The sequence below is a fragment of the Dendropsophus ebraccatus genome, chromosome 3 (assembly GCF_027789765.1).
Source record: "Dendropsophus ebraccatus isolate aDenEbr1 chromosome 3, aDenEbr1.pat, whole genome shotgun sequence".
Classification (NCBI taxonomy): Eukaryota; Metazoa; Chordata; class Amphibia; order Anura; family Hylidae; genus Dendropsophus; species Dendropsophus ebraccatus.
In genome coordinates this window covers 22,273,554-22,292,511 of record NC_091456.1, presented here as the reverse complement: position 1 = coordinate 22,292,511, position 18,958 = coordinate 22,273,554, and the positions used below count along the sequence as shown (strand labels likewise).

At 41.7% G+C, this 18,958-nt stretch overlaps 1 protein-coding gene across 1 annotated transcript in view; it reads left to right on the top strand.

Moving 5' to 3' along the window:
• MAPK1 (mitogen-activated protein kinase 1) overlaps positions 1 to 18,958 on the top strand; it is a 47,472-nt gene that overhangs the window by 10,014 nt on the left and 18,500 nt on the right. Inside the window, exon 2 of the mRNA XM_069961104.1 lies at positions 17,820 to 18,002. Within this exon, the coding sequence (XP_069817205.1) occupies positions 17,820 to 18,002 (183 nt within the window). The remainder of the gene's footprint in view (positions 1 to 17,819; positions 18,003 to 18,958) is intronic.

The window sequence follows — 18,958 nt, the reverse complement described above, 5'->3', positions numbered from 1 at the left end:
CAAGTGGGACCTGGTCTAGCCGATAGAGCTTGCAATTCACTGATAATTAGAGATGAACCCGAACTTTCGGCATTTGATTAGCGGTGGCTGCTGAAGTTTGATAAAACCCTAAGGCTATGTGGAAAACATGGATATAGTTATTGGCTGTATCCATGTTTTACAGACAACCTTAGAGCATTATCCATCTTCACCAGCCCCAGCTAATCTAATGCCGAACGTTCGGATTGGGATGGACTCGAACCCGAACCCGGTTCGCTCATCTCTCCTGATAATTGATCATGGCTACACCATGAATTGCTGCTGTTTTAAAGCATCAGGTCCTGGTCCTGCTTGCACTTAAGGATCACTTGTGGTATCCGTGGCTGGCAGCATCACATGTGAGAGCACCTTAATATTCTGACACGGTACATCATTAAAGGTAGTCTTACAGGTGCCGACCTTCAGCTGTCCAGGGCCACTAAGTAGTGCTGATCCCTGCATCGTACGTGCAGCCATTTAAATATATAAATCTATTGCTATCGGCCACATGTCTCTTGTTTATACAGGAAGAAGTGTGGCCGATAGTGATAACTTTTAAGTGCCGCACAAAAGAGCAGGCGGTTTCCCACTCATTAGCTGATCGCTGTCTTATTAACATGGGCTGATCGGCCAAAAGAGCATTTGTAGGAATACCTATTGTCCTATAATGGCCCTTTACTTTATAAATATACTTTTATTGCTCAACTTTGCAGTGATGTCCTAGCATTAACACCCCTCTCTTGGTTCCCCAGGTATTCTGAAAAAAAAGAGGTCCTTGCCGGACTACCCCTTTAAGTGAACGCAGGTCCAATAGAATTTAGTATGACACAGATTTTAAGAACAACCAGAGTTTCACTGTCTTGTTCCACCCCTTCAGTCTTGTAGTAACCATAGGACAGTAATCAGCTTTGTACAGTGTTGCTTTTTTTGTGGTAAATTGTTGTAGCTTAGTATGTTTTATAGTTCTTGGTACATAAGCGTTACCTTATTTTGGAAAACAAGCTCTTTACCTTCATTTGCATGATTGACAATGAGAAGCATGAACACATTGTGATATGTAAAGTAACTGCTGCTTGGAGAAAACAAACACTTAGAGAACAGTTGTCTCACTGAAATGTAAAGAAATATCTTATTTCCTCTGTATTCTAAAGCTACAGTGCAGTGGCATCATATTTTTTAGGTTTTTTTTTTTTTTACTGGCGAGAATTTTTTTTAGTTTTTATGTTATCCAACTTTGTAATATAACTCCCCAACCCCCCCCCCCCCCCCCCCCCCCCCCCCCCCCCCCCCCCCGAGTGGCAACAGTAAGAGGCGACATGGCCCCTCCTCTTCCACCAATAGCCGTGCCAGGAACTACAGGGCTGCCCAAGCCCAGGTCAAGCACAGTTACATGCTGCATGTACTGCTAACTGTACTAAGCGTCCCCTGATGTACTTTCTAATGAATGCTAGCATTAGCATAGACAATAGACATGGGAAAGCTGTCTGTGTCAGTAGAGGTGCAAACGCAGCAACCTGTATCCCTACTTGCTCTGCATTAGAATAGACATCAGTGGTGGCTCTATAGATAACTGTGCATGCTGCAGCTCTAACTGTGTAACTGCTGGGACCAGGGCTTCGAGCAGCACTGCCGTTCCTGGCATAGCTATAGGTGACAGGAGAGGGGCCATGTCACCCACCCCTTACTGCTGCCACTCCATGTAAAAAAAAAAACAACTTTATAACTTTGCTTTATAACTTTAATAAAGTTATAAAGCAAACTATTTAAATACTTTTTTTATCGCTAGACTACTCCTTCAAACATTTTTTTTTCTCCTGAATGTAAACTTTTTATTGTCAGTACATTATTATAGCTGCTGCTGCTAAAAAGAATTATTTGTCTAACCTGCTAAATAGATTCCCTAATAACAGAATTGAGATATGCTTTCCTTGTACAACCTTGTAGTCTGGAGCTTACTTTCTGACCTCTGTCGGAAAGTTTTGTAGGCATGCCCTGTAACCTGTGAAGAAGTCATTGGTAGGGAGGTGTTGAGCTGCAACCACCTTTTCCCATCTCTGTCGCTGCCAGATTGGTATGATGCTCAGTGGCCTCATTCAGGCTTAATTTGTAATATAGTTAGTAACATTAAAAATGAAAGGGGGGGGGGATTTAACTAAACTCAGTTCAAATGATTGATTTATTTTTTTTCTGGCTATGTGGCCTTTGTATCTGGTGAAGAATTGGTAGTTTTAATTGGTTCTAAGTACCTGAACGTTTTCCATCAAACCGATCAGCAGAAGTCCCGTTGGGAGCATCACTGTTGCTTAGCAACTGCTCACTAAAGGCATCAGAAAAGCATGCATGTGTATTGGAAATGTAGATACAAACAATATTTGCTTTTTGTTTAGTTGTTTTTGCCCCCTTTTTTTTAATGTACAATAGATTATGATCAATAAGAAAATGATTAATCATTGTCTTGGGAATTATTCAGAAGTGAATTGTACTGAAGAATTGTTTAGCGTAAGCCTGTATGGGTATGTTCACATGGCTTTGTAACCACATGATTTATGGCACATAAAGCGTGACAATTTCTGCATCAAAATCATTTGGTGTGACCTTAAAGGAGAAGACTGGCAATTTAGAAAATCTTGCAGCTGGCAGGGGGGAATTTGGTTTACCTCTCCCCGTGCCTGCGGTGAGAGGAGGGACCAGCATCGAGACCCCCGCCAGTTATGACGTCCACTCCAGACACAGGGTTGGGGTGAAATGCCTTTCCTGGGTGATGGACAGCCATTCAGTGACTGCAGTGGTGTCCTGCCCCAGTCACTGACTAGCAGAGCAGCCAGTACATCAGCCAGATTGTGATGCGGGCATGGGAAGAAGTTCATATTGGTTTTCAAATTTCCCCCTGTCTGTGCCAGATATTGAAAGCGACCGGGCTTCTCCTTTAAATTAAACTACTTTGACTTCAGTGGGCGATGGGAAGCTGTCCAGAAAAAAGAAAGTATTTTGTGGCTATGCTCTGAAGCTCCAATTCAAAACAATTGGAATTTCAGGCCTGAGCATGGATTTTGCCCTTCTGCACATGCCCGAGGTAGACCCTGGGGATCCTTTGTCATTTTAAAGGATCCTTGTTAGCTCCATTATGATCAGTTTGAAGGATCAGCTCAAATTATCATATTCCGACTTGCATGTGTGAACAGAGCTTTCCCGCCATTGGAAGCGCTTGTTATTTGGTAATGAATCAAATGTGTATAAGGCCTCCTACAAATCATGCCAGAGGTAAAAAGGATGAACATATTGGGTTCTACTTTGATACTTTGTTGCTGCATCAGACAAACAGTTGCAAAAAGTGTCTGACAGAAGTGTATATCATGGTCCTATTTAAAGATGAACGTACATGTTTGTGAGGGGGTTGAGAGAGAGAAGTCAGCTAAATTGTTTGTCCGGTTTTAGGATTGTTCACAGAGAATATGGGATGGATGTGTGACTGGGCACTTTTCTGTGTATGTGAGCTATATGCTTGTGTAATGCAACATTTAGCATTGCTAGTTATCACTTCCCAACATTTGATATACTTTGATGTCATGTGCCTTGGGAGGGGGGGATTCTAAGGTACGTTCACACGTACCGGATCTGCAGCGGATTTTCTGCTGCAGATCCGCAGCAGATTTTATCTAAAAAACTGAACACCGCATCAGATCTGCACCATCAAATTTGCTGCAGATCCTTTGTGTGAACACACCCTAAGGGCCCTATTATGCTGGATAATTGGCATAAAAAAATATTATATCGTTTGAACTTAAATGATTGTTCCATGTGTATGCAAGCAACAATTGAAAAAATTGCTTGTGTGGTGGTTGCATCTTTTAAGCTGACCCTAAACTCATCATTAATTGTTCGCTATACACTCAGCGGCCACTTTATTAGGTACACCATGCTAGTAACGGGTTGGACCCACTTTTGCCTTCAGAACTGCCTCAATTCTTCGTGGCCTAGATACAACAAGGTGCTGGAAGCTTCCTCAGATTTTGGTCCATATTGACATGATGGCATCACACAGTTGCCGCAGATTTGTCGGCTGCACATCCATGATGCGAATCTCCCGTTCCACCACATCCCAAAGATGCTCTATTGGATTGAGATCTGGTGACTGTGGAGGCCATTGGAGTACAGTGAACTCATTGTCATGTTCAAGAAACCAGTCTGAGATGATTCTAGCTTTATGACATGGCGCATTATCCTGCTGAAAGTAGCCATCAGATGTTGGGTACATTGTGGTCATAAAGGGATGGACATGGTCAGCAACAATACTCAGGTAGGCTGTGGCGTTGCAACGATGCTCAATTGGTACCAAGGGGCCCAAAGAGTGCCAAGAAAATATTCCCCACACCATGACACCACCACCACCAGCCTGAACCGTTGATACAAGGCAGGATGGATCCATGCTTTCATGTTGTTGACGCCAAATTCTGACCCTACCATCCGAATGTCGCAGCAGAAATCGAGACTCATCAGACCAGCCAACGTTTTTCCATTCTTCTACTGTCCAATTTCGATGAGCTTGTGCAAATTGTAGCCTCAGTTTCCTGTTCTTAGCTGAAAGGAGTGGCACCCGGTGTGGTCTTCTGCTGCTGTAGCCCATCTGCCTCAAAGTTGTACGTACTGTGCGTTCAGAGATGCTCTTCTGCCTACCTTGGTTGTAACGGTTGGCTATTTGAGTCATTGTTGCCTTTCTATCAGCAGGAACCAGTCTGCCCATTCTCCTCTGACCTCTGGCATCAACAAGGCATTTCCGCCCACAGAACTGCCGCTCACTGGATGTTTTTTCTTTTTCGGACCATTCTCTGTAAACCCTAGAGATGGTTGTGCGTGAAAATCCCAGTAGATCAGCAGTTTCTGAAATACTCAGACCAGCCCTTCTGGCACCAACAACCATGCCAGGTTCAAAGGCACTCAAATCACCTTTCTTCCCCATACTGATGCTCGGTTGGAACTGCAGGAGATTGTCTTGACCAGGTCTACATGCCTAAATGCACTGAGTTGCCGCCATGTGATTGGCTGATTAGAAATTAAGTGGTAACGTGCAGTTGGACAGGTGTACCTAATAAAAAGTGGCCGGTGAGTGTATATTCGCTACTCTTCCATGTATGCGCACATCAGTCTTTCTAAACAATCTAAATAACTTCTATCGTTCTGGTAAACCATTTCAGGTCGTTCCTAAAAATTCTAACTTATGATCGTTTTTTTTTTGTGTTGTGTTTTTTTTTTTTTTTTTTGCTTTTGCAGATTAGTGATAATTGTTCGGGCTAATAGGACCCTAATGGTACTATTACACAAAGTGACTATCGGCCTTACTTGGCCAATTACCAGCCGCTCAGGACGATATTCGTTTCGTGTAATAGTTGTGTAAATGTTTTGAATCGTGACCTAAAATCGATAATGGTCTGCTGACGGTTGCTCTGTGCAATAAGAACGGTGGCAGCAGACCACCACACTCTCTCCTATGGGCCACACGCAGCCCCGCCCCCGACTCAATGGTTGGCGCTCACTTGCTCTGTAATATCAAGCAATATAATAGGGCCCTAAGGGTCCTTTTACATCTGGGTAAGTCATTCAGCCAGGGTAGATTGTTTGTGCGGCCCTATTGCACAGAGTTGTACAGCCAATTGTAGATTAATTTTATTGATATAAATATCATTTGACAACCTCTGTCCTTAGTAAGTAAAACATCTGTGACTATTCATTATTTGTCAAGAATTCCTGTATGAGGTCCTTAGACTGTTTCCCTTCATGGCCACTTTAGGAGGGAGGAAAGCTACTACCTTTTATATGATTCCCAGATCCCTCCTTCAAGCTTACTAGTCTACATACCTAGAGAAGGCCTAGGTTTTGAAGACAGACTCCACATTTGACTTATGCGAGTCCCCTGGCACTATGCCAGTCACTCAAGAATCTGTAAATATTATGAACAGGTAAAACTTTAGCTATATGTGTGCAATTACTTTAACTTGATATGGGCAACATCTCATTTTTAAATGTTAGTTTTGTTGATTAGATGGACGTTGTTAGATTGCAAGGAGCAACATAGACAGTAGAGCTCAAAGTGTCTGTCATAACTTTCAAATTCTAAATCAACAGGAGATGTGATATAAAAAGAACTTTATTATAATTTAGGAGATATTATTGGTCCATGTATGTTTACAGATAGGTAATCTATGTTTAGCAGATGGTAAAAAGAAAATCCGCATATATCAGCTGCTTCTGTCGTATACTGTATTTACATTGTCCTGGAATACTGGTTTAGTTTGTTTTAGCTACTGTGGTGCCTTCTGCGCACATCTGTATTGGAGCCCACAAAATCACAGTGCACAGTGTCATCGTGGGCCGCCATGAGGCCTGGACCGTACAATGACCTATTCAGTCATGTGCACTTGCCCATAGATGGGTCCTATACTGTCTGTAATTGTAGGCAATATGCAGAGAGTGTTCTATGTTTGCAAGGGACATATCCTGTTTGAGACTGTAAACACCATTTTAACTATACCAAACTTCGGCAAAATCGAGTAAGTATCTTTTCTATCAAAATTCTCCTAGACTTCAGAGTCATAGATGTGTGATGCTTGATGTATATCAGGGCTGTCAAACTCAGGTCCTCCATCTGTTGCAAGACTACAATTCACATCATGCCTGGACAGCAAAAGTGTTCACTTTGGCTGTCCAGGCATGATGGGAATTGTAGTTTTCGAACAGCTGGAGGGCCTGAGTTTGACACCTGTGATGTATATACATACATTTAAAACATGCTTTTTCTGGCCTTAAGACAACAGGAGAGGCTTACCTGTAGCAAATGTGGCATTCTTGACTGCTACACGTCAGTTCAGTACATGAACATTAGACTGGGGGCTTCATGAAATGGGTGTCCTAAAACCATGTGCATATACCAAGTGTAGCCTGGAGGGGTGCTGTAAAGCATGCCAGCACTGGTCTTTTGAGCTTTCATGCAAAACTTCTTTGTTGTGATGAGTCGCACTTCACTATCTGCCAGCTTTATCGATAACTCCAGGTTTGTGCCTACATTGAACGCTTAGAGCATGATATGGCGATCTTTGGTGAGGGTCCCTTATTTCCATTGTAGGGTAGTGTGGTTTTTTTTAATGTATTTAGTATACAATATTTGCAGAAATTCCATAATGTATTTTAGAATTCTACAAATACTCCCCACTTCGCCCTACCTCCTATGGTGAAAATGGCATCAGGTAGCGTGATGTATTGTAATAGCAATTAACCAACCTATTACAAAAGGGTTTTTTTTAAAATTACAAAATAGATGCAATGAAGAGATCTATTCAAAAGTTTTAGCTGGGTACTACAGCAAAAAGAAAATTGACTTCATTTAAAAAAAAATCTCAAGTCTTGCAGTACTTATCGGCTTCTGTATGTCCTGCAGGAAGTGGTGTATTCTTTCGAGTCTGACACAGGGCTCTCTGCTGCCACAGGAACTGTCCAGACCGGTAGAAAGTTTTTATGGGGATTTGCTACTGCTATGGACAGAGGTGGCAGCAGAGACCGCTGTGTAATACTGGAAAGAATACACCATTTCCTGCAGGACATACAGCAGCTAAGTTGTAGTAGAAGACTGGAGATTTTTAAATAGAACTAAATTACAAATCTGTATAACTTTCTGAAACCAGTTGATGTAAAAGAGAACTTTTTTCTTTCCCCTTTTGGAGTACCCCTTTAACAACTTATCAACGTCTTAAAAGGAGCTTGGCAATTGTTCCCTGCTGCCCAAGCCATTGGCACCATAAAACAGTGTGCGCCGACACAACAGTCTTTTAGAGAGATTGAAAAGCTGGAATGGGATAACCAGTCGTTGGGGCAGTCACCCTGCCGTCTTTATTCACAGGTATCTCGCTATGTGTCTAAAGTTTACTGGGTTTTTTTGTTGTATGGCATTTTTGTTTTTGTCTGGATCTGGACTTTTTACATAACTTAGAAAGCTGTCTAATTTTTTAAATTTTGTTTATCTTTAGACTGTGTAGTCTTTCCCGTTTTATTCCCCACCACTACAATGTTCCCAGTGAACGTTACCTCTTCACATTTGGTGCCTTTATCGCAGCGCATACCTGTGTTTGTTGTGAGGATAGTAATTTGATTTTAAATTCAAGGACACCTCTTCCGAATACTGCAGTCAAAATGAAATCATTGTAACTCTGTAAAACTAGAGATAATGTACCTGTTCTCTAATGGCATACCACACCCTATCATGTTTGCCAGTAGCTCATATAGATAGGGTGGTTGTGTTTCTTGTAGTTTGACAATGTTAAACATTAACATTGGGCTATGAAGTTCCTGTGCCAGAGAGAATTAACTTTCACACAGACCTCTCAGTGGATTACTGGGCTTTTTTCCAAAAGTTTTTTTTTTTTTTTTTTCTTTCCCATTTGTTAGATATTACCGTTCTCCTAATTGTCTGTGTGTTAGCCTGATTTCTGAGCATTTCCATTCCCCATATTACGGCAGCATGTCCCTCCACCGCTAGGGAAGCAATCAGCTGACTGGATCATATGACAAATAAGAGCGGTCAGTTATGGGTTTGGGGGGTCTACAACAGGTAATAGTAATCTTGACTTGGGCCTTATTCACACTTCCGCATAAGTTCTCAATATTTGCGGATTTGCCATTACAGAGTGCTTTGCAACCCGTTAATTTCTATGGGGTAATTCACACATCTTCTATTTTTGCAGATCCGCAACTTAAAGGATTTGTTATAATACAGTCTGCAATTGTGGTACGGGCACTCCAATAAAAGTTTATGGGGACCGCCGTATTTTGCAGAGAAAAAAAATAAAGAATATCATCCTTGACAATATACTTACATCTGAATGTAGGCTTACAGGCACAGAAAAAAAAAACCGTGCCCAGCATCTCATGAAAATGATCAGCAGGATATCAACTGCATGTTTATGCGTTTTACTGAAACTACTTTCTCTTTAGAGATGGCACTTACTGCCGGCCTTCTCACCTTTCACCTGTAACACTAACAGTTTTAATTTCTAGAATTGGGCTTTTTCTGGATGCTCACAGTTGCGGCAAGAGTGGGGTGGTTTATAGTACTCTTGCTTTTACTGCTGATCTCTTGGTGCTGTGCCAGTACCCACAAGATGATTCTGACTGATACATCTAGTACTGTGCAGGAAATAGCACTTGCCTCAGACTGAAACCTCTAATGTCCCAAAGAATTGCTGGTAATTTAAAATCTGACAGCAATCCATATTTAGGTGAATCTTATGTTACCTGATATAACCAGCAGCATGTGTGGACATGTAAATGTACTAAAGGCCGTTGCTGTGTGTCTTGGCTTGTTTCTATAGCATCGATTGTCGGACAGAATGACGTTTGCATTAGGCTATGTTCACACAGTTTAATTGGGGCCATTTTGCCCTGAATTGCAGCAAACATAGGGAAGTTTTACCACAACTGTGCAATTTGTGGCAAAATAGCGCTAGTTAAATGTGAGAGAACAGTCTTATGTCAGTAGGTTTATACTGTTCTATCTCAGGGTAGCTTAACCCCTTAACGACATTGGGCGTAAATTTACGCCCTGATGCCGGTAAGGGAGTTCAGAGCGGGGCCGCGCGGAGACCCCGCTCTGAACCGCGGCGGTCCCGGGTGCCTCGTGTAGCCCGGGACCGTAGGTATTAGTGGGCACGGTCCGATCGCCGTGCCCGCTAATACAGTAATCAGATGCAGCTGTCAAACATGACAGCTGCATCCGATTACCGGATTCAGCCATTCCCTGGTGTCTAGTGGAGGAGATCGCTCCTCCGGGATGTTATCCCGGAGGAGCGATCTCCGTTTCTGAAGCCGGCCGGGGACCGCTCCAAGATGGCGCCGTCCCCGGCTCGGCACTCGTTTACTTCCGGGTGCAGCAGCCGAAAGCAAACGAGTGCCGATCTCATGGATCTCTGCAGCATATCTATGCTGCAGAGATCTCTATGAGAGATCAAAGCACTTATACTAGAAGTCCCCTAGGGGGCTTCTAGTATAAGTGTTAAAGTAAAAAAAACAGTGTTAATAGTAAAAAGCCCCCTCCCCTAATAAAAGCCTGAATCACCCCCCTTTTCCCAAGTTATAAATAAAAGTAAATAAATAATGTTTGCTATCGCCGCGTGCGTAATCGCCCAAACTATTAATTAATCACAATCCTGATCTCGCACGGTAAACGGCGTCAGCGCAAAAAAATCCCAAAGTGCAAAATTGCGCATTTTTGGTCGCATCAAATCCAGAAAAATTGTAATAAAAAGCGATCAAAAAGTCGTATATGCGCAATCAAGGTACCGATAGAAAGATCACATCATGGCGCAAAAAATGACACCTCACACAGCCCCATAGACCAAAGGATAAAAGCGCTATAACCCTGGGAATGGAGCGATTTTAAGTGACATATATTTGTTGACAATGGTTTAAATTTTTTACAGGCCATCAGATACAATATAAGTTATACATGTTACATATCGTTTTAATCGTAACGACTTGAGGAACATATATAACAAGTCATTTTTACCCCAGGGCGAATGGCGTAAAAACACATTTCCCCCAAATAAACAAAATGCTTTTTTTTTTTTTTTTTTTCAATTTCACCACACTTTGAATTTTTTTCTGGTTTCGCAGTGTACTTTATGCAAAAATTCAGCCTGTCATTGCAAAGTACAATTAGTGACGCAAAAAATAAGGGCTCATGTGGGTCTCTAGGTGGAAAAATGCAAGTGCTATGGCCTTTTAAGCACAAGGAGGAAAAAAACTAAAACGCAAAAATCGAAATTGGCTCTGTCCTTAAAGGGTTAAACTAGTGACAGAAGCTGAACAGAATGATGTATCACTTACACTGTTCTGTGCAGCTGATCCAGAGATTTCCTCCTGAATAACATGAACTTTGACGTGATTCTACCTGTAGGGGATGCCGGCGTCCCTGAGTACCAACACTCCCAGAGGTGTGATTACAGAGGATTTTTTCCTGCCAGCAGCAACTACTTCACCGCAGAGGACCATCCCGATAGTTAACCACTTCAGGACCGGGCGAATTTTTATTTGTGCGCTTTCGTTCCTTAATCCTTGCGTTTTTTCCCTGCACTTACTACTTCATCAAGGCTTCACTTCCTGGATAAAATGGTGATGTCACTTCATGGATAAAATGGTGGTCACTTCTGGATAAAATGGTGATGTCACGACCCGACTCCCAGAGCTGTGTGGGTTTCCTTTTCTATAATGGAAGTCAATGGGAAAACGGATCAAAATGGATGCACACTACAGATGAGCGAACCTCGAGCATGCTCGAGTTCATCCGAACCCGAGCGTTCGGCATTTGATTAGCTGGGACTGCTGAAGTTTGATAAAGCTCTAAAGTTGTCTGGAAAACACGGATACAGCCAATGACTATATCCATGTTTTCCACATAGCCTTAGGGCTTTATCCAAGTTCAGCAGCCACTGCTAATCAAGTTCGGATGAACTCGAGCATGCTCGAGGTTCGCTCATCTCTAATGCACACAAATGCATCAGTTTTTCCATCCATTATTTGAGAAAACGTATGAAGAAAATGTAGTGTGAACCCAGCCTTATAGTAAAATTCTCATTGTTGGCCATAGCATTTAACCACAGTTTTATTCACAGCACGTTTGGGATGTAATGTGCAGCCGACAGATTTGACTTATACATGCCATTATTCTTTGCAAGGTAAAATTAGTATACATGTTGCATCCCCATATGGTTTTTGTTAGTTGAGGGGAGACAGCGTGACTACTTCTGTAGTGCAATAGGGTACTTTATTAAAGCAGATTTCTCATTAAATAAAGATTTCTTACTGAATGAGAAGAAAAAAAATAAATTAAGTGTCTTATCCGGAAGTGGTTTTCTTTCTGCTTATTTCTCAAGACACAGGAAGCGTGACTTTACCACCTTCATCCCTATTATGTAAATATAGATGTTTATTTTATTCCCTGAGGTTAAAGGGGTGGTTCACCCCCAAATTTTTCTTTTAAATCACCTGAAGTTACAGATTTGTAATTTACTTTTATTTTAAAAAAAAATCTCAAGTCTTCAAGTACTTATCAGCTGCTGTATGTCCTACAGGAAGTGGTGTATTCTTTCCAGCCTGGAGAGCAAGAGAGGTTTTCTATGCGGATTTGGTACTGGACAGTTCCTAACATAGAGGTGGCAGCAGAGTGCTGCATCAGACTAAAGAGAATACACCACTTCCTGCAGGACATACAGCAGCTGATAAGTACTGCAAGACTTGCGATTTTTTTAATAGAAAATTACGAATTTCTGGCACCAGTTGATTTGAAAGTTTTTGGTGAACTACTTGAAATGTGATATTTGTACCCTGCAATATGCCACTGGTAGAGAACTTGGGGTTAACTTGTTGTGATGTCTGTAAAAGTTGCCCTGCTTCTGGTGGATTGTTTTATTCCCTCCTGTAACATAACAGCCAGTTGTTCCTTTTTTCTCTCTGCAGTTTTATCATGCTGCCCGAGGCGGCAAAAAATCCTATTTAATTTAGTTCTCTTAGTATTTGATGTATGAGCAATATAATCTGGAATCTCCCAGATAGAGCTACACCTATTGGCAGAGCAGGTTCTTACATGTGTTACTAAGAGACCTGGATGTCTGACATCCAAGTACATTGTATAGCCTGTTGCAACTCGCTATCCAAATAATGTGGAAAGATGGTTGCATATGTCTGACAAGATGCTTCTCTCTGTTCATTTATATTGAATAGTAACTGTGTTATGTGGTTGAGGTTTAGTAATTTCTTGTTTGCATATCAGTTTATTTTCCTTCCTAGTTTCTGAGCATGCTCTGTAAAACAAATGATGATGGATAACTTGCGAATGGACGTGAGTAGAAATACTTTCCATTTTGATCTGTCGTCATTGACTATAATGTAAAAAACACTTAAAGAAGTACACTTTCCATTTGTTTTGTTTTTCGACAGGCAACAGGTAGCCACCTCTGACGTAGTGTTTGTCTTTGATGCGGTTTATGTTGCCTTAAATGAGGGCAGCATAAACTGGTGACCGAGATGCTATACAGTCACTATTTTATGCTGCCCTTAGATAGGACAGTATAACCCTACTGACAGGGGGCACTGAGCTCTTTAGTATGAGCTATTCTATTGCATATAGTTTAGTGCCAGACATTCTCACCCTTTAACCCCTTAAGGTCAAAGCCTATTTTCGTTTTTGCGCTTTTGCTTATTCTATTTTAAGTTTAAAAGTCCATAGCGCTTGCATTTTTTCACCTAGAGACGTATATGAGCGCTTATTTTTTGCGAAACCAATTGTACTTTGCAATGACAGGCATTATTTTTCCATAACATATGCTGCGAAACCGGAAAAAAATCATTTGCGCTGTCAAATTGAAAAAAAAAAACGAATTTGTTTTGATTTCGGGGAGTTTTGCATTTACGCCGTCCGTCCTATGGTAAAACTGACTTGTTATGCATGTTCCTCAAGTCGTTACGATTACTATGATATATAACATGTATAACTTATATTGTATCTGATGGCCTGTAAAAAATTCAAACTATTGTTAACAAATATACGTTCCTTAAAATCGCTCCATTCCAAGGCTTATAGCGCTTTTATCCTTGTCAGGTGTCAGTTTTTGCGCCATGATGTGTTCTTTCTATCGGTACCTTGATTGCGCATATACGACTTTTTGATCGTTTTTTATTAAATTTTTTCTGGATTTGATGCGACCAAAAATGCGCAATTTTGCACTTTGGAATTTTTTTGCGCTGACGCCGTTTACCGTGCGAGATCAGGAATGTGATTAATAGTTCGGCCGATTACGCGCGTGGCGATACTAAATATGTTTATTTATTTATTAATTTATATTTATAAAATGGGAAAAGGGGGGTGATTTTGACTTTATTATTAGGGGAGGGGATTTTTTTATTAATAAACACTTTTTTACTTTTTTTTTTTTTTAATGTAACTAGAAGCCCCCCTGGGGGACTTGTATATAGACAGCACTGATCTCTCATAGAGATCAATGCTGTGTATATACACAGCAAAGATCGATTAGATCGGTCATATATTACTATGGCCTGCTGCAGGCCATAGCAATCTACTGCCGAGCCGGGATCAGCGTCATTCCGACGCTGAGGCCCGGCACGGGCAGAAGAACGGATCTCCCCCCCGCGATCGCATCGCGGGGGGGAGATCCGTCCCACTAGACACCAGGGACGTGAGGTCTGAAGACTCTAAGTGCAGCTGTCAGAGGCACTGCCCGGCTGCACGTGTCAGCCGGGATCAGCGCCGTTCAGAGCGCGGTCCCGGCGGGACCCCGCTCTGAACACCCCGAGCGGCACCATGACTTATCAGATACGTCATGGGTCGCTAAGGGGTTAAAGTGTCACCGTTGTGTTTGGTTTGTTTGTTTGTTTTTTTTTTTTTTTTTTTTTTGCAGAAATCAATTGTACAGGCGATTTTAAAAAACTTCGTAATTGGGTTTATTAGGCAAATATGCCATTATTTGCATTCAAAAAGACTTTCCCCAGGTCCTTCCTCCCTCCTCTCTCTCATTCACTGCTCATTATCAGGAAATCTCGACTTTTACATCAGTCGGGCCCTGTCTGTTCTATGGAGGAGGGACATTAGTCAACAGCAGAGAGCAGAGAAGGGTTACACAGCAGGACCTGTGTGAAAGCTGGTATTCAGAGGTCAGTGCTGACTTCAGAGGAGATAGCCCGGTGATGTAGCTGTAAATTAACTCTGTTGTCCTGTTTTTGGTGCCTCATCTCCCTCCACCCCTCCCCTCTCCATAAGGAACAACGAAGACAGGAGGGAGAGCTTAATAAACTTTTCAGCTAATAAACCAAATTATAAAGTTTTTTAAAATTGCCTGTACTATTCTGGAAACTCTTTCATTTTTTTCCTACTGCGGAGCTGGTCTCTCTTGAGGTGTTTATAGGGGAGCAGTCCTGCTCTAAATGAAGCAAGTAGAACCAAAACCCTCTTTTCTACTAGTAAGCTACCAGTGGAATCTCTTAAAGGGGTTGTGTCATTAATAAAACTTGTTGCATTACATGAAATGACATTGCATTTTTTTTTTTAAACATACACGCATTGCTGAAAATGTATTGTTGGGGTATATTGACACGAACGGGCTCGCAGCGAGATTCTCGCTGCGAGCCCAGCAGGTCCTGGCAGTTCCCATACACTACATACTTGCTGCAGTCTAAACGACCGCAGCGAGTATGTAATTATACCGCCCTTAACCCCTTCTGCTCCCGTCCGGCTCCCCCGCTGTAAAAGCATACATTACCTGTCCTTGCTGCACAGGTCCGGCGTCCTGCTCTCCTGTCCGGCCAATCAGTGGCTGCGGCTGGGCAACACACTAATTGGCCGGACAGGAGAGCAGGACGCCGGACCAGTGCAGCAAGGACAGGTAATGTATGCTTTTACAGCGGGGGAGCCGGGCGGGAACAGAAGGGGTTAAGGGCGGTATAATTACATACTTGCTGCGGTCGTTTAGACCGCAGCAAGTATGTAGTGTATGGGAACTGCCAGGACCTGCCAGGCTCGCAGCGAGAGTCTCGCTGCGAGCCCGTTCGTGTGAATATACCCTTAGGGTGCGTTCACACGTACAGGATCTGCAGCAGATTTGATGCTGTGTTCAGTTATTTAGTTACACTGATATCAAATCTGCTGCAGATCTGCACCATCAAATATGCTGCAGATCCTGTACGTGTGAACGCACCCTTAGAGAGGTATAGACTTAACACATGTACTTATATTGGCTTAATAACCGGTTGCCTTTTGTTACCACCTACTAAGGGTGGGGGCCAGGCTTGCTTAGTTCAGCTGTGATCTCCTGCAAGTACTGGCAGTTGGTCTCCACTAAGCCTTAAAGGGGTAGTGCACCAAAAAAATTTTTCTTTCAAATCAACTGCTGCCATAAAGTGCCAGAGATTTGTAATTTACTTCTATTAAAAAATCTCAAGCCTTCCAGTACTTATCAGCTGCTGTATGCCCAGCAAGAAGTGGTATTATTTCCAGTCTGGAGAGCAGGAGAAGTTTTCTATGGGGATTTGCTCCTTCTCTGGACAGTTCCTGACATGGACAGAGGAGGCAACAGAGAGCACTGTGTCAGACAGGAAAGAAAACACCACTTCCTGCTGGACACACAGCAGCTGATAAGTACTGGAAGGCTTGAGATTTTTTAATAGAAGTAAATTACAAATCTCTGGCACTTCATGGCAGCAGTTGATTTGAAAGAAAAAATTTTTTGGTGCACTACCCCTTTAAGGGGGTTATGGGGACAGTGTGATACATCTGATACCAACTTTGCTTAACGGAACAACCCCTTTAAATGCAGCGTGAACGTGAACAGGCCTTAACTGCTATGAAGCTATTAGAATTAGAGCTGTATCAGATAAGTTAGTCATGTTTTGCTTGCTGTACGATGCCAGATTGGCTGTGTATAGTCCCGGACACCAGACTGAGCAGTAGATGCAGGAGGGAGAAAAGACCTTGACTTGCCTTGTGAAACCGACAAGCTGTAGATAATAATCATGTAGGGACAGATAGGATTACATTACAGATCCAGATTACTGACATGGTAGAACCATTTTGATGGTCATGATGATAGTGATGCCTATGTTGACATGCCGCTGTCCTATTTTTAGCATAATGGGAAAAATGTGACAAACAAATGAATTTGACAAATCACGTTCTGTTGTAATAAAGGGGTTATCCCTGGAATACTTATCATTATAGATAGGTGATAGAATATTGTGACTTGAGTCCCTTAGAATCCTATTACACAGAGTGATTTGTAACGACTGACTATAAACAATCGCAAACGCAAACAATGATAAACGATTTATCATATTACACAGAACGATAGTCGTTGGTTGCGATCGTTACTATATTCGTTTACTCCATATAATTCCAGCAAAATAATAAACAATGTCCAATTACACTGAACGATTAGTGAACAAATGTGGAACTTGAGCGAACGAATGTGGAATTACAACGAACGATTAACGATAATTTAAGGTTTAGATCTAAATCAACGACATACGAATGATTTATCGATCGTTGTCTGCTTCTACACAGAACAATTCTTGTTTAAATTCAAACGATATAGCGATTTTTGGCTGATAATTGTCCTGTGTAATAGGGCCCGTAGTCTCCTGTGTGTGACCACTACTTCCCGGGGGTCGGGGACTTCGGATGCTTAGTGCAGTATAATACAGCTGTGAATACTGGTCAGATTACATTGGAGCGATTGGTGTTACTGTAAGTTCTGGTTTGGCTTAGTGTTTAGTAAATCAACAGTTTCACGTCACCTGCATGATGGACATGTGTGTAGGTTAGAAAGGAGGCACATTATTGTATTTTTCTATATAAAACTACCTTATGTGACAGGCATGCAAGCTGAGTACTGGGGGTTACAAGATTCCCCCCCCCCCCCAATTCATTAATTTGCAACCAGTGGGTTAAAGCGTTGGTATTCCACTTCTGATTGTCACTCTCCACAATGACTGTATAGCACACTTGAAATTCATCTCTTCTGGGAAATCGCTTGCTTGCAAATTATCATGGGGGAAATTATCATGTTACAGTATGACAGACACTGTACTCTGCAGTGACATTTTCTTTTACAAATGCTTTCTAAAGGTGGGGTGCGCGCCTGGAAATATTTATAAAATTCATAACTGTATTAACCCTAATTTCTTTTTTAATGTGAACATTACAGCAATTCTTTTTTTTTTTTTTTTTTTTTTTTTTTTTTTTCTTTTTTTAGTTCTGCGTATGACAACGTGAACAAAGTACGGGTTGCCATCAAGAAAATCAGCCCCTTTGAGCATCAAACGTACTGCCAGAGAACATTGCGGGAGATTAAAATCTTGCTGCGCTTTAAACATGAGAATATTATTGGAATAAATGACATTATTCGAGCTCCAACCATTGAGCAGATGAAAGATGTGTATCCTTTGTTTCATTTGTTGCTGACAACCTTTGGCATAGAAAATTGAGGAAAATTTGTTGCGCCCCTCCCCATCTGTCTAGATGTCGCAGTTATCACTTATCCAGCAGGTAACAGGAGCACATTTCACTCCCTGGCTTGCAGAAGTCTGTCCAGGCTGTTCCATTATAAATCTATGGGGCTGCCCCGATATCGATTGACAGCAGGCAAGTGCATTGATATATCCCCACCCCCAATATACATTTTTGACACATGCCAGTGACATTAAAATAAACTTTTGAAGTGACTGGTATGCTTTAGGTAGAAATTAAATGTACACTATACAGCTAGGTCCACAAAATCCCCAAGTGCTGCAAGTGGATTTAGCTGTGGATTTTTATCCCTGCTTTATAGGGGTGAAAATCTACAGCTTGCCCATATTAAGCATGCTGCCTATTTAATAACTTAGAAAATGTATGTCTTTCATGCATATCTTTTTCCACTACTTCCCCTTATACAGTAAATTGTTGCAGAATGCAGTGCAGTTGATGCCCAGCAAATCTGCCACATTTGGACTGACAGTGAGTTCAAACCTATGGCAATGCAGCGGTTCCAAAGCGAAATAAATCAACTGGTATCTGTTTAAAATTTGTGTGTCTAAGGGTCCATTTACACAAAAAGATTATCTGACAGATTATCTGCCAAAGATTTGAAACCAAAGCCAGAAACAGACTATAAACAGAGATTAGATCATAAAGGAAAGACTAAGAGTTCTTCTCTTTTCAAATCCATTCCTGGCTTTGGCTTCAAATCTTTGTCAGATAATCTTTCTGTGTAAATGGACCCTTAAAGAGACTGTCAACAGGTTTATACTGTCCTATCTCAGGATAGCATAAACTAGTGACAGAGAAGCTGAACAAAATGATGTATCACTTACATTGTTCTGTGCAACTCATCCAGAGAGATCCTCCTGAATA